This window comes from Lissotriton vulgaris, chromosome 12 (genome assembly GCF_964263255.1).
Source record: "Lissotriton vulgaris chromosome 12, aLisVul1.2, whole genome shotgun sequence".
Taxonomy (NCBI): domain Eukaryota; kingdom Metazoa; phylum Chordata; class Amphibia; order Caudata; family Salamandridae; genus Lissotriton; species Lissotriton vulgaris.
Genome location: NC_141700.1, coordinates 44,152,097 through 44,174,090, shown reverse-complemented (window position 1 = coordinate 44,174,090; position 21,994 = coordinate 44,152,097). Strand labels below are relative to the sequence as shown.

At 39.4% G+C, this 21,994-nt stretch overlaps 1 protein-coding gene across 1 annotated transcript in view; it reads left to right on the top strand.

Moving 5' to 3' along the window:
• IQCN (IQ motif containing N) overlaps window positions 1-21,994 on the top strand; it is a 133,188-nt gene that overhangs the window by 14,025 nt on the left and 97,169 nt on the right. Inside the window, exons 6-8 of the mRNA XM_086946331.1 lie at window positions 1,162-1,272; window positions 1,928-2,035; window positions 2,741-2,848. Of these exons, the coding sequence (XP_086802457.1) occupies window positions 1,162-1,272; window positions 1,928-2,035; window positions 2,741-2,848 (327 nt within the window). The remainder of the gene's footprint in view (window positions 1-1,161; window positions 1,273-1,927; window positions 2,036-2,740; window positions 2,849-21,994) is intronic.

The following is a 21,994-nucleotide window of genomic DNA, read 5'->3' as shown; positions in this document are numbered from 1 at the left end:
GACACTAATTTGAGGTTTGAAGTCTTGATTTCTTTAACTATAACACACATTTGTAGCAGTGTTTCCATGTTTGATCTCTTTGCCCATAGCTCACATTGGTTTGAGATCTGCTCTCTTTGCCTCTTAGCAGTCACATATTTGAGGTTTAAGGCATGTGTCTGCACCAGACACAATGTTGTGGCTGTACTTCTTTTCTTAGCAAGTTCTAGTTTGAAATCTGATCTCTTTGCCCACAGCAGACACTAATTTGAGGTTTCAGATCTGATCTTTTTGCTTGTAGTAGACACTAGTTTGAGGTCTTACTAATATACCCAAAGAAGGCAGTGTTTTGATGTTTGATCAGTTTGCTAGTAGTAGACAGTGACTTCATTTCCGACCCCTTTGCCTGTAGTAGACACTCATTCGATGTTTCATTAACGTGCTCATAGCAGTGCTTGATGTCTGATATCTGTTCCTGCAGCAGACATTAGCTTGAGGTCTTATCTCTATGCCTATAGCAGACCGGTTTGAGGATTATTGTTGGTGCCCATAGCAGACACAATTTTTGTGGACTGAGCTTCTTTCCTTAGCAAACACTCTTTGATCAATTTGTCTGTAGCAAACCGTGATTTAAGCTCTGACCTCTTTTCCTGTTGCAGGCACATGTTTGCATTCTGATCTCTTTGCCCATATAAGTCACATGTTTCCGGTTTAATTTCTATGCCTATTGCAGGCACGAATTTGTAGTCTGATCTCAATTTCCCTAAGGAAACACAGAGTTGAGGTCTGATTTCTTAGATTACAGCTAACACTAATTTGTGGTTTGAGTTCTGTTCTCTTTATTTGTAGTTGACAGTGATTTAAGGTCTCATATGTTTGCCTGTAGCAGACTTGAGTTGGCTGTCTGATCCCTTTGCCCATGGGATAAACAGATTTGAGTTTTAGTTTCTATGTCCGTAGGAGGCACTATTTTGCGATCTGATCTTTCATCTAGGAAACAATACTTTGAGGTGTTGCGCTGAACAGATACCCATTCAGTATCTGTTGTCTTTGCTTGGAGCAGACACTGACTTGAGGTCTGATCTCTTTAACCTCCGCATTCTCCTAGTAAAACAATTTATTGTTAGATTAGACCGTTGTGGTGAAAAGCACGGTATTGTCTTATATTTTTTCCACCATTAGGGAGAACAGTCAGCAGATGATGGTGAACCAAAACCAAGAAAAGCGTTTATCCAGGCATGACCGTAGCACTTCCAGGGATGAGGTCAACCGTGGATCTAAAGATACAAACAGGTATCTCCTGGCTAATATGTTTATTTAATTTAATGAACATTATTTATTTTCTATAGGTCAAATAACTTTTGAACATTCATGAAACAGAGACAAGGCCAAATAGGTTACATTTTAAAAGTGGTTTGAGGAAATTTGAATTGGATATAGCACAGGGTGCAACTATCCCAAACACAATTTCCTAGTTCTGCTGGTAGAATGTTAAAGATCATTTGAATAAACAAATGGAGGTAAAATTATTCAATCTGTGAACTTCCTTTAGCCAGGGTGCCGCCTGGTGAGAATTTTCATTCCCACAGTTTCTTCCTGTGATTTGTTTTTGAATAAAAAGCCTCAATAAACATTTACAGGGGAACTATGCAATAGGAGGTTTTTGTGTGGAAGTCTTGTTTTAAAAAAAAAAAATCTTTTTATTAACATCCAACAATGTATGTGTAAGTCATGTTTGGTTTTCTACAAAATTAAAATGTGTAATTAGAAAGGAAGCACATCTTTGGACTTAGCACTTCCACCAGAAATCGCCAGATTTTCTATTACTACCCACCAATAAATGCCTTTTCTAGGTGTCCTTAGTGCAACTCAAGAGTAGAGACGCAACTCTTAGATCTGCTGTTTCCTCTCAAACTCTAAAAACATTTTATGTTTTACACATATAAAGGATTTCCAGCCAGCAGATAACTAATGACAAGCGACAGAGAGACGGCAGCAAAGGGGACCGTGTTGTGACCATGGATTTTAAGTCACATGGTCCTAAAGCAGAGATCAGGTATGTGTACAGATCCCAGGTAGAAATGGGGAACTTTGCAAGATGTCATGTATATTTCCATGTTTAACCTCTAGAACGTTAAAGATAATTTGAGTAAACAAACTTTGATAACATTCTTCAATCTGCGATCTTGAACGGTGGGTGCCGCCTTGTGAGAATTTTCATTCTCACAGTTTCTGCCTGTGGTACGATTTCGATTAAAATTATCCAATAAACATCTCCAGTGACACTAAGTAATGTGAGGTTTTTGTGTGGAAGATATATTTGGTTTTCTACAAAAATCAAATGTTTAATTAGAAAGGAAGCACCAGTATATCAAGGGATCTACATTGTTGTGTACTTTATTAAAGATAGAAAACTGCACCTAAAACTGTTAGTGAAGCAATTCTAGCATATAAATGTGTGAGGGTCGACAGATTGCTCTTCGCATTTAAGACAGAGTTAGATTTGAGGTGCTGATGGGAAATCTTCTGATTTCTGTAGTGAGAGCTAATTACAAAACACCCTCTCAATGATGGTGGTATTTCTGTTATTCTTTGAAATTAGCACTTCCACCAGAAATCACAAGATTTTCTATTACCACCCAACAATAAATCCTTTTTTATGTGTCCCCAGTGCACTTTAGGTAGGGGTAGAGATGCAACTCTTCGACCTGCTGTTTCCTCTCAAACTCTAAAATAAGTTCTATCATTCACACTCATACAGGGTTGGCAGCCAGCAGACGACCAGCGACAGGCGAGAGAAAGACTGCAGCAAAGGGGACCGTGTTGTGTCAATGGATTTTAAGTCACAGGGTCCTATACCACAGAGCAGGTATGTCTAGAGATTCTGGGTAGGAATGGGTAACTTTGCAATCAGCACTAAGTACATCACTTTACATGCCTCAAAGCCCAAAAGGCCAATTTATTGGTCCTAATTTGGACCATTTGTAGTTGGCACACCATGGTTTATTCTGTTGGTAGCAGACACTCATTCCAATTATGTTTTCATCAGCACCAATAAAATCACAATGTCTTGAAATGACATAAAAATTAAACCAATGTCTTGCCTCTTTCTCATAACGCTGGAGAAATCTTTAACAAGCTTCTTTCTCTTTTTAAAATGTTGTTTCTGCTCTTACCCGTTCCACAAATTTAGATACCAAAGATATAAAATATATCATCCAAACTTTGTTTCTGTTGCCTAAAGCTCTCTGATCTTTTCCATTGCTTGGTCTTTTTTGCTAAGCTCTTTCTAGGTGCCATTCTGTTTCAAGTCCTACCGGCCGCCTACTTTTTGACCTCCTTGTACATCATATGCTTATTCTACAACAACGTCTGTTGGACATATCGTTATCTTGTCCTATTTGAAGTTTCCTTTAACAATCTACATGTGCTCTGGATTATGCCTACTTCTCTATTCTTTGTTTTTATAGTGTAACCTCAAACACATTTATTTTCTGCACATCTTTCTATGTCCTCTGGGTCTCCCCTTGTTGCATGAGTACACCTCCTCGTTTCCAGTCTTCTGTCCGTAAGGATTGAATACTCTAGTCTTGACTGCAAAACCAGATCATGTACCAGGATCTCCTGCAAAGTGCTGGCTTAAGGGAAGTGCATTCTAGCACAGTTCTAGCTAAAGTGGGATAGCAGATAGCCTGCATGACACTGGCGGCTGATGAAGGAGGTCTCTAGTGCATGGCTGGCTTAAGGGGTGTGTGGCAGAGCAGAATTCTGAGCAAGGGGCAGGGGCGTAGCTAGAGCTTGTGGCACCCAGGGCTACCCCTCAGATTGCTGCCGCCCCTTGGGGGGTGGGGTGGGGGGTGCTGGGGAAAAAGGACGGTGAGCACTTGAAAGATGTCCGAGTCTCCGAGGAGAGACACGTAGTATTGCTGCTAACAGTTACCTCGATCATGAAAGTTACATTTAGTTATTTATAACTTTTTATATAGCGCAAACTTGAACCCGAAGGATATCAGAGCGCTTTACAATTTGAGGCAAAGGTAACAAATCAGAACATTAGTATAACATGGGGAATCTAATGGGCATTGAGATGTTTACTCCTCTCAAAATCGGAATGCTTGTTTGTTAGAAATGGGGGTCTCTAGTTGGCAATGGCTGGCCACTGCCAAGTGGGGACCCTTCTTCCTAAGTCAGAGTAAGGGGGCTACACACTTTGATAACCCCTGCTCAATCCTGTGGTAACGTAGCACGAGCAGCTAGGCTTATCTCAGAGGTAGTGTGTAAAGCATTTATGATCATGCACAGTAACACAGTGAAAAACACTACAGAGGGACACCACACAAGTAGTTATAAAAAATACGTATCTTTATGCCTAGACTTAACACAAGACCAATAACGATAAAAAGCCACAATACTGTAAATTAGGGATGCTCTTGAGAGGATGGAAAAATAGTTCAAAGTGTGCAAAAATGCACATACATGACACGGTCAAAGGCTAGACAGTTGAATACACTGGTGACTGGCAGTACAAAAGAGAACACACAGACTGCATGATCTATCTGGGGACTCAGAAAAACCACATGTGACATCCATCAGAGAGCTGTGTGAACAATTACCCCTATCACAAAGGAAACATGCACATACATGACACTGTTCAGGGATCCATCATCTACAGCTGACCATTAAATGACCATGCATCATAGTCCCCCCATTAAAGCAGTGGAGACCTGCACAAACGTGATGTGCTCTGGGGACCCAAAACCAACTTAACAGTGTCAAAGCCTGTGTTTCTTTACCTTTAGAAAACAGCAAATTAATTATTATCACAGGGACTGACTCACTGTGTGCGCCCTTAGAACTAAACACAGCACAAAGGGGTCAGTCAGCTCCACCTTGCCAACACAGACTGGATACACAGCCCACTCTGGTGGCCCAAAGGCAACAACCAGGGGTCGCGCCCTCTCATTACTTCTAAGCAGCAGCAACCAACTCCCTGGGAGTGAAAAGATGTGTGCTCTTGGACACAAAACCAGCTTGTAATAGTGCATCTCTCCTTCAGAGCAGCCTCAGCACAAAGAACACATAAGGTTAATATGACTTTATTCTTCGGTCTTGTAATAATATAAAAAATATTGTTTTAGTTTGCAGCCCCTCTTAATACACATTAAAATTACAACAAAAAATTCAAAATGATGTATAGGAAAGTAAATAAAAACACCATGTTGAATTTTCAAGTAACTTAAATCCAAAATTTCTAAACTGTTATTTTTCTTGCTTTTCTATTGGCAAAATCATCGATGACATCATCAAAGTCTAGTTCATCACTCAGTTGCTGTTCTATAGACAGTATGGCAAGATTTCTTAAACGTAAGGCACTCATTGTAGATCTTAGGTAATTCTTAATCAATTTCAATTTAGAAATACTCCTTTCACAACTAGCAACTCTTACAGCAATTGTAAGGAAAATTCGCAGTAGTATTACAATATTTGGAACGGAGTTCTCAAGACTGTATGTTAGTATAAACTGCAAAAGTTCAAGGGGACTGTCCTTCCATGTTTCTTTTTCGTGTTGCGTAGCAGCAACAGAAATAAAACTCTGAAGTCTTTTTCTCTCAACCAGGAACTCTTCCTCGTTAATGTCATCATGATAATGATTTAGTTGACATTCGTATTTATCATCCAAAAGATTTGATGGAGTAAGGAAAGCATATTTTTCAGCAAGAACATGAAGTTGTTGAAATCTTGTGGTGATTTCTTGGATCACTCTGTCCAATGAAGAAAACATTTCTCTCCTCAACTCAGTTTCGTATGACAATTCAGCACCTCGTGATTCTTCACCTGCCATTAGTTTCCTCTTTCTACACCGACGATCCATGACTATCCCAAGATCATCACAAATTTCTTTGGCGTAAGCTACTGATTTCTTAACTAATTCACACCTATTTTCAGTTAGAAATTATTTTAAAGCATTGAGCTTTGTCACATTGTTGTATATTCAATCCTTTGGTTTGGAGGTAGACCTGAGTGTTGTTAATTTCTACAAGGATGGATTCCCACAGTCCAAGAAAGCACAGGAAGGAAAAAGATTGTAAAGCAACAAGCAGCACACCAGCATCTGACCTGGTAACTCTATTTTCTTCTTCACCAGTTAAACGTTCTACAGCACTTAAGATTTTTGAGTAATTCTTTTTTACAACACTCGCAGCATCTCCACGTGCACTCCACCAAGTTTCTATTACAAGCTTGACACTCTGACCAGTGACTGAAGTCAGAATATCCCAGCGATGGGTCGAGGAAGAAAAAAACGGGAACAAACGCTCCACAGTTCCAAAAAAGGTAACAGAATTCACAGCAACAGAAGCTGCATGTAAACCAGCCAAATTCAGCAAATGATTTGTACATGCAATAAATTCTGCTTTTCCTTTAATTTCTCTGATGCGTCTTTGAACGCCAGTATGTTTACCAGCCATCACAGCAGCATTATCATATGCCTGTCCTCTACAATTTTGAATATCAATTCCGTTGCTTTCTAAATTCTGCAAAATCATAGATGAAATATCCTCAGCGGTTTTACCTTTAGTTTCAATGAAATCGACAAATGATTCCAGAACCATCACTTTATTTCCATTGATCATAACGTAGCATAAAACTAGGCTTGTCTGATCCTTATGAGAAATATCAGGGGTGCTGTTGAACATCATAGAAAAATACTTTGCTTCTTTCACTTGCTCGATAACTTTGCTTCTTACTTTTTCTCCCAAAATTTCTATAAACTCATTCTGAATAGTAGGCGACATATATGATTTAGCATACTTTTTTCCCAGCTTAATTCTTACAGTATGCTCACGTAGCACTGGGTCGTATTTTCCCAACAAATGAACTAATTCTAGAAAATGTCCTCTATTTCCTGTTGATTTAGATTCATCATCAGTCTTGCAATTAATTTCTTCTCGGTGACACCATAAAGCCAAATTTTGTTTAGCTAGGAATCTAATGATATCCAACAATCTTGAAAGTATCTCACTCCACTTCTTTACTTCGTTTTCAACTTGTTCTTGTGCCTTTTTATCAATTGTAGCTCCACATCAGATTCTAATTTCCAACTCCTTCCATTGTGTGAAACATCGAACATGGGCAATACTAGATTCATGATCGAAAATTCTGGGATTCAGTTTCCACCACGTGTTGAATCCATCTGCAGAATCAAAATTCGAATGACTTCTGTCAGCAAATAGTCTACCACAAAAGCAGTAAAGAGCTTTCTTTGAAGGAGAGTACACCAACCATGACCTTAACATTTTTTCATTATTTGGTAGAGTTTGAAAAAACCACTTGCATGTAAGTTTTCTGGTTCGTCCTTTGATCAAAGCACCCTCACGAATGACTTCACCAAAATCAGAATCTAGATGTTGAACCACAGACGCCCCTTGTTGTACCAGCAAGATACGTGTGTCATCTTTAATCTTACTTGGCCAAAGACCAACATCTTTTAAGTCAACAGCTGGAATTTGTTGTCCATCACACCCCTTATCACTTGTTGAAGTTGAAGGATCACTTGACTTTGATGATGGATTGACTTCAAAATCAGAAACTGCTTCAGTAACAGTAGTAGTGCTAGTAGTTTCTGCTTCAGTAACAGTAGTAGTACTAGTACTTTCTGTTTCACCAAAATCAGAATCTAGATGTTGAACCACAGACGACCCTTGTTGTACCAGCAAGATACGTGTGTCATCTTTAATCTTCTTACTTGGCCGAAGACCAACATCTTTTAAGTCAACAGCTGGAATTTGTTGTCCATCAGACCCCTTATCACTTGTTGAAGTTGGACTGCTTCAGTAACAGTAGTAGTACTAGTAGTTTCTGCTTCAGTAACAGTAGTAGTAGTAGTAGTACTAGTACTTTCTGTTTCGTGACTGAGGTATTTCCGTAGTGAACCTTCATACTTTTTTAATTCTTCCTCTCTAGCCTTTTTCTTTTTTCTAAAGGCTGCACCGCTTTCTTTTATTCGCGTCATCTTTAAGCTTGAAAGAATAAGAAAAAGATATTCGTAATAAAAAGAATAACGGATAAATACATCCAATTTCAAAATGTTAGCTTGTAGTCTGCTCCATTTCAATTGCAATAAAATAAAGTGAGACAAGAAGGGCATGCGACTCCTACACCTTGTAACCCTCACTGTCTTGTTATCTGACACAGCCATTACATTGAGTACCATATAGAGGGGGACGTCACATCACGTCCCAGCTGTCAGAGCGTGGCTCAGTTGAGGGGCCATTAGGCCTCCTTTTGATCGAGTGGCCTGGAACATCACACTTAAATGTAAGTACAACGGAGACAAAAGCATACAGCTGGTTATCTCTTCACAGGTGCTTAAGAGGCATGCTTTTGACTTTGTTAGGCCCCTTTATGTAAGTGCATGTACTGAAAGTATCTCAGATGTGTAGGTCTGTCCCAGTATTTACACACAATTTAAATAGTACTATTTTACTTTCTTTTATAACGCTACACATCCCAATGCAGAGTGTCAGAGCGATTTTAATAACACATACAGATTGAAAATAAATCATGCAAGTTTGTAAATCAGTGAACAAGATGTGTTGTTGCATGAGTCAGTGAGGGTTAAAAGTAGTAGTAGTCACATATCCTTCATAGCTCACTGTGCTATATTAAAAGGCTTACTATTTATAAACTGCAAGTAACAAAAGGATCTGACTGTGTTAAAAACAGTAACCTTACCTAGCTACATTAAAACAAAATATGTCACCTGCATATTACATGATGTGCTTTGCAGGCACATTAATTAACCTTCTACACTACTTCGAGTCAGATCTGAGACTACACAAAACAGAAACTTCTCCAAGAAATACTTTAACCTCCAGGGTTATCTCACCAATTGTTATTCCCTGGTAGCTATTGGGCACCTCTGAAGCAGATGACTTCACCCTATAAAAATATTAGGAAATGCAGACTTTGTAACCAATTAAGCATAAAAGATCTACTAACATGCTTCTCCTTGTTGCCAATTTCTTTGTGGCAGGGTTTTAAAAAAATCTAAAATTAGTTGAGGCCCAGATGTTGCATTGGGATTGCGCCACTTTTTTAGCACAACCCCAAAGCAAAATCCAGTTTGTTAAATCTCTTAATGGGCTTACATGCACTCATGATATACCTAATAAAAACAATGTGTGTGTAATTACACCCATTTGAGCAGTCAGCAATGAGACACTCGAAAAGGACTAAAACTGGTGCAAATGTCTGTGGCGGCGGACTCATGATTACAATAAAATTATGAAAATATCACACCTAGCAATCCGAAAGCTTGGCAGCTATGCACTTTGAGGCTGCTCTTTACCAACTGACGTTGGAACTACTCAAAACAACAATGTACAGAGTAGAACGCTTCCTACTGTGTATCATCTGTGAGTGACTTGTCCATGCGTGTCTTATGCGTGGCATTCTAATGTACAATTTGTCGCACTTTGAGTGACTCTTCATTGAGAGTAGAACAAGCATTTACATCATGGAGACTAGATGTCTTTTTTAAATTGTGGTGGTCTTTTGTGCAATATAATGCTCTAGAAACAACAGTAAAACATTTGTAGGGCTGTCCATCTTTGTAACTAACTTCTGGAGCTACTGAGCGCACTTTGCGACCCGCCGCATACATTGAATCTAAAATGTCTCCACAGTGTGTGATTAATCAATGTCATCAATGCTGCGCGCCGCGCTGGCTCCTCTCTCATACAACTTAACGCACCTGGCACTGCAGCTCTAGGCTAGCCTCTTTGTAAATAAATAAAAAACTAAAACTAAGCTGCCTGCTCAGTGCATGATGCATCTATATGTTATGTTCTTGGAAATTCATATGTCCTCAGGTCATGTGTCAGTGGCTCAGCCACGGATATTTAACATCCAGACCGGGCATTGGAGCAAATGGACAAAAGAGCCTGCCAAGGGCGATAGCGATGATACATGATGAACCCTTCCAAAAAGTTGACAAGGCACCTCCCTACAGAGAGCTTCTGGAAATCTTCACTCATACAGATTCGGCCACAAGCTGTAGAGAATAATCAGGCACCTATACAACATTATAGATATTATCTCAATCTCAGCTCCTGATGTCTTTCAGGGCCTCTTTAAGGTCAGAAGTCAGGCCCATCTAGCTTGAATCCAAGTTAGGAGCCTTGCAGTCATCCTAAGAGGCCCGCCACCCTCCATCATTCTTGCCTTACATTGGCTAAGATGAGCAGACTGCTGCATTCCTTAAACTCACACTGTTATGTTGCTCGAAAGCTGCAATTGGTGAGAGTGTGGTAGTACAAGCCGCAGCAAACGCTTACAGGCCCAGCACAATTGAGGCCACACCACTGCATACAGAAATGTACACAAGACCATTTTGCAAGTAATAATACAAAAATGCACAACCAGAACTGTACACCGTTGCAGGTATCCACAATTTGGGCATAAGAATGCACTCTTTCTCCTTCAAATACATTCTGGGTAGAGCCACTAATGAATGTATGCAAGTGAATTTTTAAAAATAATCCCTAAAGGATTTTATTAATACAGTAGTTGACGCAGAGCTTTTAAATCCAGATGGTGGCTTTGAGAAAATGTGTTTGTGTGCAAAAGAAAAATGTGTTAGGATAGACTGAAGAATCCTGCAGCGCCACCTATGCTAACTCAATACAGATTCAATTCAATTTTCAATTCAATCTTTATTTCGTTGCATTGCAACATAAAAGATAACAATAAAATACAATTCATTATAAAAAAAAAAAAAAACAACAACAATATAACATCCATTATAGGGGCACTCTTCTACATTTCATCAAATTTTAGCATATTAGCTAGTATTTCATTATGAAAGCACATGATCTATACTTCAGTTTGACGCAGTATCAATAAATATTTAAAATGTTTTAAAAAGTGTAAAAAAGTAAAAAAAAACATTAAACATTAATTTGGGTTACAACCCGGATTAATATACAATGCATTGGCTTAATTCATGGTTCCGGGGAGTACAAGTACAACTTTCATAATTTAGAAGAAAAGAGATAATTTCCTTCTGACAAAGTAAGTGGACAATAAAAATTTGCTAATACCAAACACCAATACTTGGCTGGTATCCGTACTTAGGATTCTGCCAGCTTCCCTATGGGAAGTAGAGCCAATGTTGCGGCACAAGGGGACTATCCACTTTTTCCTGGCTTTATCATAGCTAGGGCAGAAAAACAATATGTGGAATATGTCCTCCCTTTGGTTATTAGTGCACAGGGTACAATGTTCGTTGTCAGTCTTCCCCCAACTTTTTTCAGTTACTTTTATTCTCAACGTTCCATACCTAAATTTTAGATATAGAGATTTTGCCAGTGGGGGTTGGATTTCGTCTAAAAATTGTTCGAATAGAGCCTCATTTTTTGCCATAAGAAATTTTTCAGTAAGGGGGCCATGGGTTCTTGAATACACAGATTCATGATTCACTAGTGACCAGAAGCTTAATTTGACGATTTTTTTGGAATTTAGGTTAAGACATTCAGGCTCGTTCCAGAAGTGTGATAATCCGAGCTTGGTAAGCCATCTTTTAACATGCTTAAATACAGATACATTCAATACAGATTGAAAAAGGAACATGTCGAGTTAGGCCTTTGACTTAGGTATGGGTGAATTGCATATATGCTTGGACCCTGCTCCATAAAAATCACTGAGAACATGTGAGCATCTTCTATTTTCACAAATGCATGGGCACCACAGGTTTCATATTTTATAGATGTGAGTTACATAAGTGCAAAGATTTTAATATGTGTAATCTTAAAGCATACTACTCCCTTAATTCTTTGTGTAGGTGAGTCAGCTGACTCTGATTAATTTATGGTACAGGCCTGAGGCAGCTTAGCTCTGTGTTAGGACCATCACATCCAGTTTAGGGTCCTATGGGTCTGCAGTCTAAACGCTAGTCCTTGCTCTTCTTGGTATTCATTCTTAGAAGAGCCACGTGACCTGTTTTAGAGATGTCCGCTTTTTATTTAGTGGCATCTGAGGCTGATATTAGTAGTTACTTGAAACGTCTTACATTCCATATTACAACATTTGCTAATGAATAAGGTGGCCCCTGCAGTGCAGCTTTACCGACTACGTTCACAACAGTCCATGAGATAAACCTTTTCCCATCACATTCATTTTTTGCATGATCCCGACTTGGACAACAGCCACCACATGGTTAAAGTGATTTGTTTTATTCTCCTTGTTTTAACATGCTCCTTCTCTTTTATTTTTGCCTAATTAGCGTTATTTTCGCCTTTTTCCTTATTAGTCAATACATTATGACGCCTCATAGGTTAATGCTATCACTCCTGCAGATGTCCGAGTGTGTGTCACAAAGAGAAACAGGGTAATACTGACTTGTGTATTTGTATTGCCTTCAAAGACTTATTGTTTAATATCATGGGGCCCCAATTGTTTCACAGGTCTGTCATTCTTGAATGGGGAAGTACGTTAGTGACTTTACATTTCTGCGTTTTTGCAGCAGTTCCAAAATGTTTTTAGAGCTTCTCATTGTTCAAAGGGATATCGTTTCTGTTATTTATCTAACTTATTATTGCTTGGGTTTACATGAGAAAAAGTGCTACTCTAAGTGTCACCACATATTTGGTTGTTTAATGTCACTCACAAGTCCACTGAAACAAATATGCAGTCTGTAAACTTGGCAGCACTGTCTGTGAGTCGGCTATCGTGACTAAGTAACTATCATAATTTATTAGCATGCAGCTGAGTTTATCCGCACCGGGGTTCTCACATCCCATTTGGTACAGCCGGGTCCTACCGCACCATTCCATTTCTGGTGCTCTGCAGCAGTTTTAAGATCTTCTTAGAGCTTCTCTTTGCTCAAATGGATGTAATTTTTGATATTTATATGTTTCCCTCGTCATCATTGCTAGATTTTACTCGTGAAAAAGTGTCACTCATAGTCGTTGAATGTCACTTTTAATTACTCTGAAATTATAATAATGTCACACATAAGCAATCGATAAAAAGACACAATACTGTAAACTAGGGATACTCTTGAGATGATGGAAAAATAGTTCAAAGTGTGCAAAAATGCACCTACATGACACGGTCAAAGGCTAGACAGTTGAATGCACTGGTGACTGGCAGTACAAAAGAGAACACTGAGACTGAAAATCTATCTGGGGACTCAGAAAAACCACATGTGACATCCAACAGAGAGCTGTGTGAACAATTGCCACTAGCACAAAGCAAACATGCACATACATGACACTGTTCAGGGATCCATCATCTACTGCTGACCATTAAATGACCATACATCATAGTCCCCCCATTAAAGCAGTGGAGACCTGCACAAACGTGATGTGCTCTGGGGACCCAAAACCAACTTAACAGTGTCGAAGCCTGTGTTTCTTTACCTTTAAAAAACAGCAAATTAATTATTATCACAGGGACTGACTCAATGTGTGCGCCCTTAGAAGTAAACACAGCACAAACGGGGTCAGTCAGCTCCACCTTGCCAACACAGACTGGATACACAGCCCACTCTGGTGGCCCAAAGGCAACATCCAGGGGTCGCGCCCTGTCATTACTTCTAAGCAGCAGCAACCAACTCCCTGGGAATGAAAAGACGTGTGCTCTTGGACACAAAACCAGCTTGTAATAGTGCATCTCTGCTTCAGAGCAGCCTCAGCACAAAGAACACATAAGGTTAATATGACTTTATTCTTCGGTCTTGTAATAATATAAAAAATATTGTTTTAGTTTGCAGCCCCTCTTAATACACATCAAAATTACAACACAAAATTCAAAATGATGTATAGGAAAGTAAATAAAAACACCATGTTGAATTTTCAAGTAAAACTTAAATCCAAAATTTCTAAACTGTTATTTTTCTTACTTTTCTATTAGCAAAATCATCGATTACATCATCAAAGTCTAGTTCATCACTCAGTTGCTGTTCTATAGACAGTATGGCAAGATTTCTTAAACGTAAGGCACTCATTGTAGATCTTAGGTAATTCTTAATCAATTTCAATTTAGAAATACTCCTTTCACAACTAGCAACACTTACAGCAAGTGTAAGAATTTGCAGTAGTATTACAATATTTGGACCGGAGTTCTCAAGACTATATGTTAGTATAAACTGCAAAAGTTCAAGGGGACTGTCCTTCCATGTTTCTTTTTCGTGTTGCGTAGCAGCAACAGAAATAAAACTCTGAAGTCTTTTTCTCTCAACCAGGAACTCTTCCTCGTTAATGTCATCATGATAATGATTTAGTTGACATTCGTATTTATCATCCAAAAGATTTGATGGATTAAGGAAAGCATAGTTTTCATCAAGAACATGAAGTTTTTGAAATCTTGTGGTGATTTCTTGGATCACTCTGTCCAATGAAGAAAACATTTCTCTTATCAACTCAGTTTCGTATGACAATTCAGCACCTCGTGATTCTTCACCTGCCATTAGTTTCTTCTTTTTACACTGACGATCCATGACTATTCCAAGATCATCACAAATTTCTTTGGCGTAAGCTACTGATTTCTTAACTAATTCACACCTATTTTCAGTTAGAAATGATTTTAAAGCATTGAGCTTTATGTCACATTGTTGTATATTCAATCCTTTGGTTTGGAGGTAGACCTGAGTGTCGGTAATTTCTACAAGGACAGATTCCCACAGTCCAAGAAAGCACAGGAAGGAAAAAGATTGTAAAGCAACAAGCAGCACACCAGCATCTGACCTGGTAACTCTATTTTCTTCTTCACCGGTTAAACGTTCTACAGCACTTAAGATTTTTGAGTAATTTTTTTTTACAACACTCACAGCATCTCCACGTGCACTCCACAGAGTTTCTATTACATGCTTCACACTCTGACCAGTGACTAAAGTCAGAATATCCCAGCGATGGGTCGAGGAAGAAAAAAACGGGAACAGACGCTCCACAGTTCCAAAAAAGGTAACATAATTCACAGCAACAGAAGCTGCATGTAAACCAGCCAAATTCAGCGAGTGATTTGTACATGCCACAAATTCTGCTTTTCCTTTAATTTCTCTGATGCGTCTTTGAACACCAGTATGTTGACCAGCCATCACAGCAGCATTATCATATGCCTGTCCTCTACAATTTTGAATATCAATTCCGTTCCTTTCTAAATTCTGCAAAGTCATAGTTGAAATATTCTCAGCGGTTTTACCTTTAGTTTCAATGAAATCGACAAATGATTCCACAACCATCACTTTATTTCCATTGATCATAACGTAGCATAAAACTTGGCTCGTCTGATCCTTATGAGAAATATCAGGGGTGCTGTCGAACATCATAGAAAAATACTTTGCTTCTTTCACTTGCTCGATAACTTTGCTTCTTACTTTTTCTCCCAAAATTTCTATAAACTCATTCTGAATAGTAGGCGACATATATGATTTAGCATACTTTTTTCCCAGTTTAATTCTTACAGTATGCTCACGTAGCACTGGGTCGTATTTTGCCAACAAATGAACTAATTCTAGAAAATGTCCTCTATTTCCTGTTGATTTAGATTCATCATCCGTCTTGCAATGAATTTCTTCTCAGTGACACCGTAATTCCAAATTTTGTTTAGCTAGGAATCTAATGATATCCAACAATCTTGAAAGTATCTCCCTCCACTTCTTTACTTCGTTTTCAACTTGTTCTTGTGCCTTTTTATCAATTGTAGCTCCACATCAGATTCTAATTTCCGACTCCTTCCATTGTGTGAAACATCGAACATGGGCAACACTAGATTCATGATCGAAAATTCTGGGATTCAGTTTCCACCATGTGTTGAATCCATCTGCAGAATCAAAATTCGAATGACTTCTGCCAGCAAATAGTCTACCACAAAAGCAGTAAAGAGCTTTCTTTGAAGGAGAGTACACCAACCATGACCTCAACATTTTTTCATTATTTGGCAGAGTTTGAAAAAACCACTCGTGTGTACGTTTTCTGGTTCGTCCTTTGATCAAAGCACCCTCGGGAATGACTCCACCAAAATCAGAATCTAGATGTTGAACCACAGACGCCCCTTGTTGTACCAGCAAGATACATGTGTCATCTTTAATCTTACTTGGCCAAAGACCAACATCTTTTAAGTCAACAGCTGGAATTTGTTGTCCATCAGACCCCTTATCACTTGTTGAAGTTGAAGCATCACATGACTTTGATGATGGATTGACTTCAAAATCAGAAACTGCTTCAGTAACAGTAGTGGTGCTAGTAGTTTCTGCTTCAGTAACAGTTGTAGTACTAGTACTTTCTGTTTCACCAAAATCAGAATCTAGATGTTGAACCACAGACGACCCTTGTTGTACCAGCAAGATACGTGTGTCATCTTTAATCTTCTTACCTGGCCGAAGACCAACATCTTTTACGTCAACAGCTGGAATTTGTTGTCCATCAGACCCCTTATCACTTGTTGAAGTTGAAGGACTGCTTCAGTAACAGTACTAGTAGGTTCTGTCTCAGTAACAGTAGTAGTAGTAGTACTAGTACTTTGTTTCGTGACTGAGGTATTTCAGTAGTGAACCTTCATACTTTTTTAATTCTTCCTCTCTAGCCTTTTTCTTTTTTCTAAAGGCTGCACAGCTTTCTTTTATTCGCTTCATCTTTAAGCTTGAAAGAATAAGAAAAAGATATTTGTAATAAAAAGAATAACGGATAAATACATCCAATTTCAAAATGTTAGCTTGTAGTCTGCTCCATTTCAATTGCAATCAAATAAAGTGAGACAAGAAGGGCATGCGACTCCTCCACCTTGTAACCCTCACTGTCTTGTTATCTGGCACAGCCTGTACATTGAGTACCATATAGAGGGGGACGTCACATCACGTCCCATCTGTCAGAGCGCGGCTCAGTTGAGGGGCCATTAGGCCTCCTTTTGATCGAGTGGCCTGGAACATCACACTTAAATGTAAATACAACGGAGACAAAAGCATACAGCTGGTTATCTCTTCACAGGTCCTTAAGAGGCATGCTTTTGACTTTGTTAGGCCCCTTTATGTAAGTGCATGTACTGAAAGTATCTCAGATGTGTTGGTCTGTCCCAGTATTTACACACAATTTAAATAGTACTATTTTACTTACTTTTATAACGCTACACATCCCAATGCAGAGTGTCAGAGCGATTTTAATAACACATACAGATTGAAAATAAATCATGCAAGCATGTAAATCAGTGAACAAGATGTGTTGTTGCATGAGTCAGTGAGTGTTAAAAGTAGTAGCAGTCACATATCCTACATAGCTCACTGTGCTATATTAAAAGGCTTACTATTTATAAACTGCAAGTAACAAAAGGATCTGACTGTGTTAAAAACCGTAACCTTACCTAGCTACATTAAAACAAAATATGTCACCTGCATATTACATGATGTGCTTTGCAGGCACATTAATTAACCTTCTATACTACTTCGAGTCAGATCTGAGACTACACAAAACAGAAATTTCTCCAAGAAATACTTTAACCTCCAGGGTTATCTCACCAATTGTTATTACCTGATAGTTATTGGGCACCTCTGAAGCAGATGACTTCACCCTATAAAAATATAAGGAAATGCAGACTTTGTAACCAATTAAGCATTAGCCACATGGCTGCTGGGCGTTTCCCCCCCCCCCCTGTGCTGGAAAATGCCATTTTAGTGGCACCATGACAAGCTCAGCTCGTCATCAGCACACGACACCCGTGGGTGATGACGAGCTGAGCTCGTCATCAGCATCGAAAGGGTTAAAGATCTACTAACATGCTTCTCCTTGTTGCCAATTTCTTTGTGGCAGGGTTTTAAAAAAAAATCTAAAATGAGTTGAGGTCCAGATGTTGCATTGGGATTGCGCCACTTTCTTTAGCACAACCCCAAAGCAAAATCCAGTTTGTTAAATCTCATAATGGGCTTACATGCACTCATGATATACCTAATAAAAACAATGTGTGTGTAATTACACCCATTTGAGCAGTCAGCAATGAGACACTCGAAAAGGACTAAAACTGACGCAAATGTCTGTGGCGGCGGACTCATGATTACAATAAAATTATGAAAATATCACACCTAGGAATCCGAAAGCTTGGCAGCTATGCACTTTGAGGCTGCTCTTTACCAACTGACGTTGGAACTACTCAAAACAACAATGTACAGAGTAGAACGCTTCCTACTGTGTATCATCTGTGAGTGACTTGTCCATGCGTGTCTTATGCGTGGCATTCTAATGTACAATTTGTCACACTTTGAGTGACTCTTCATTGAGAGTAGAACAAGCATTTACAACATGGAAACTAGATGACCTTTTTAAATTGTGGTGGTCTTTTGTGCAATATAATGCTCTAGAAACAACAGCAAAAGGGCTGTCCATCTTTGTAACTAACTTCTGGAGCTACTGAGCGCACTTTGCGACCCGCCGCATACATTGAATCTAAAATGTCTCCACAGTGTGTGTAATTAATCAATGTCATCAATGCTGCGCGCCGCGCTGGCTCTTCTCTCATACAACTTAACGCACCAGGCACTGCAGCTCTAGGCTAGCCTCTTTGTAAATAAATAAAAAACTAAAACTAAGCTGCCTGCTCAGTGCATGATGCATCTATATGTTAAACCCCTAGTAACGTCATTGTTCTTGGAAATTCATATGTCCTTAGGTCATGTGTCAGTGGCTCAGCCACGGATATTTAACATCCATACCGGGCATCAGAGCAAATGGACAAAAGAGCCTGCCAAGGGCGATAGCGATGACACATGATGAACCCCTCCAAAAAGTTGACAAGGGACCTCCCTACACAGAGCTTCTGAAAATCTTCACTCATACAGAATCGGCCACAAGCTGTAGAGAATAATCAGGCACCTATACAACATTATGGATATTATCTCAATCTCAGCTCCTGATGTCTTTCAGGGCCCCTTTAAGGTCCGAAGTCAGGCCCATCTAGCTTGAATCCAAGTTAGGACCCTTGCAGTCATCCTAAGAGGCCCGCAGCCCTCCATCATTCTTGCCTTACATTGGCTAAGATGGGCAGACTTCTGCATTCCTTAAACTCACACTGTTATGTTGCTCGAAAGCTGTAATTGGTGGGAGGGTGGTAGTGCAAGCCGCAGCAAATGCTTACAGGCACAGCACAATTGAGGCCACACCACTGCATACAGAAATAAAATTATGAAAATATCACACCTAGCAATCCGAAAGCTTGGCAGCTATGCACTTTGAGGCTGCTCTTTACCAACTGACCTTGGAACTACTCAAAACAACAATGTACAGAGTAGAACGCTTCCTACTGCGTATCATCTGTGAGTGACTTGTCCCTGCGTGTCTTATGCGTGGCATCCTAATGTACAATTTGTCGCACTTTGAGTGACTCTTCATTGAGAGTAGAACAATCATTTACATCATGGAGACTAGATGTCCTTTTTAAATTGTGGTGGTCTTTTGTGCAATATAATGCTCTAGAAACAACAGTAAAACATTTGTAGGGCTGTCCATCTTTGTAACTAATTTCTGGAGCTACTGAGCGCACTATGCGACCCACTGCATACATTGAATCTAAAATGTCTCCACAGTGTGTGTAATTAATCAATGTCATCAATGCTGCGCGCCGCGCTGGCTCCTCTCTCATACAACTTAACGCACCTGGCACTGCAGCTCTGGGCTAGCCTCTTTGTAAATAAATAGAAAACTAAAACTAAGCTGCCTGCTCAGTGCATGATGCATCTATATGTTATGTTCTTGGAAATTCAGATGTCTTGAGGTCATGTGTCAGTGGCTCAGCCACGGATATTTAACATCCATACCGGGCATCAGAGCAAATGGACAAAAGAGCCTGCCAAGGGCGATAGCGATGACACATGATGAACCCCTCCAAAAAGTTGACCAGGCACCTCCCTACTCAGAGCTTCTGGAAATCTTCACTCATACAGAATCGGCCACAAGCTGTAGAGAATAATCAGGCACCTATACAACGTTATGGATGTTATCTCAATCTCAGCTCCTGATGTCTTTCAGGGCCTCTTTAAGGTCAGAAGTCAGGCACATCTAGCTTGAATCCAAGTTAGGAGCCTTGCAGTCATCCTAAGAGTCCCGCCGCCCTCCATCATTCTTGCCTTCCATTGGCTAAGATGAGCAGACTGCTGCATTCCTTAAACTCACACTGTTATGTTGCTCGAAAGCTGCAATTGGTGGGAGTGTGGTAGTGCAAGCCGCAGCAAACGCTTACAGGCACAGCACAATTGAGGCCACACCACTGCATACAGAAATGCACCAAGACCATTTTGCAAGTAATAATACAAAAATGCACAACCAGAACTGTACACCGTTGCAGGTATCCACAATTTGGGCATAAGAATGCACTCTTTCTCCTTCAAATACATTCTGGGTAGAGCCACTAATGAATGTATGCAAGTGAATTTTTAAAAATAATCCCTAAAGGATTTTATTAATACAGTAGTTGATGCAGAGCTTTTAAATCCAGATGGCGGCTTTGAGAAAATATGTTTGTGTGCAAAAGCAAAATGTGTTAGGATAGACTGAAGAACCCTGCAGTGCCACCAATGCTAACTCAATACAGATTGAAAAAGGAACATGTCGAGTTAGGCCTTTGACTTAGATATGGGTGAATTGCATATATGCTTGGACCCTGCTCCATAAAAATCACTGAGAACATGTGAGCACCTTCTATTTTCACAAATGCATGGGCACCACAGGTTTCATATATTATAGATGTGAGTTACATAAGTGCAAAGATTTTAATATGTGTAATCTTAAAGCATACTACTCCCTTAATTCTTTGTGTAGGTGAGTCAGCTGACTGATTAATTTATGGTACACGCCTGAGGCAGCTTAGCTCTGTGTTAGGACCATCACATCCGGTTTAGGGTCCTATGGTTCTGCAGTCTAAACGCTAGTCCTTGCTCTTCTTGGTATTCATTCTTAGAAGAGCCATGTGACCTGTTTTAGAGATGTCCGCTATTTTATTTAGTGGCATCTGAGGCTGATATTAGTAGTTACTTAAAACGTCTTACATTCCATATTACAACATTTGCTTATGAATACGGTGGCCCCTGCAGTGCAGCTTTACCGACTACGTTCACAACAGTCCATGAGATAAACCTTTTCCCATCACATTCATTTTTTGCATGATCCCGACTTCGACAACAGCCACCACATGCTTAAAGTCATTTGTTTTATTCTCCTTGTTTTAACATGCTCCTTCTCTTTTATTTTTGCCTAATTAGCGTTATTTTCGCCTTTTTCCTTATTAGTCACTACATTATGACGCCTCATAGGTTAATGCTATCACTCCTGCAGATATCCGAGTGTGTGTCACAAAGAGAAACAGGGTAATACTGACTTGTGTATTTGTATTGCCTTCAAAGACTTATTGTTTAATATCATGGGGCCCCAATTGTTTAACAGGTCTGTCATTCTTGAAAGGGAAAGTACGTTAGTGACTTTACATTTCTGCGTTTTTGCAGCAGTTTCAAAACGTTTTTAGAGCTTCTCATTGCTCAACGGGATATAATTTCTGTTATTTATCCAACTTATCATTGCTTGGGTTTACATGAGAAAAAGTGCTACTCTAAGTGTCACCACATATTTGGTTGTTTAATGTCACTCACAAGTCCACTGAAACACATATGCAGTCTGAAAACTTGGCAGCACTGTCTGTGAGTCGGCTATCGTGACTAAGTAACAATCATAATTTTTTAGCATGCAGCTGAGATTATCCGCACCGGGGTTCTCACATCCCATTGGGTACAGTCGGGTCCTACCGCACCATTCCATTTCTGGTGCTCTGCAGCAGTTTTAAGAACTTCTTAGAGCTTCTCATTGCTCAAATGGATGTAATTTTTGATATTTATATGTTTCCCTCGTCATCATTGCTAGATTTTACTCGTGAAAAAGTGTCACCCATAGTCGTTGAATGTCACTCATAATTACACTGAAAATATAATAATGTCACACATAACCATTCGATAAAAAGACACAATACTGTAAACTAGGGATACTCT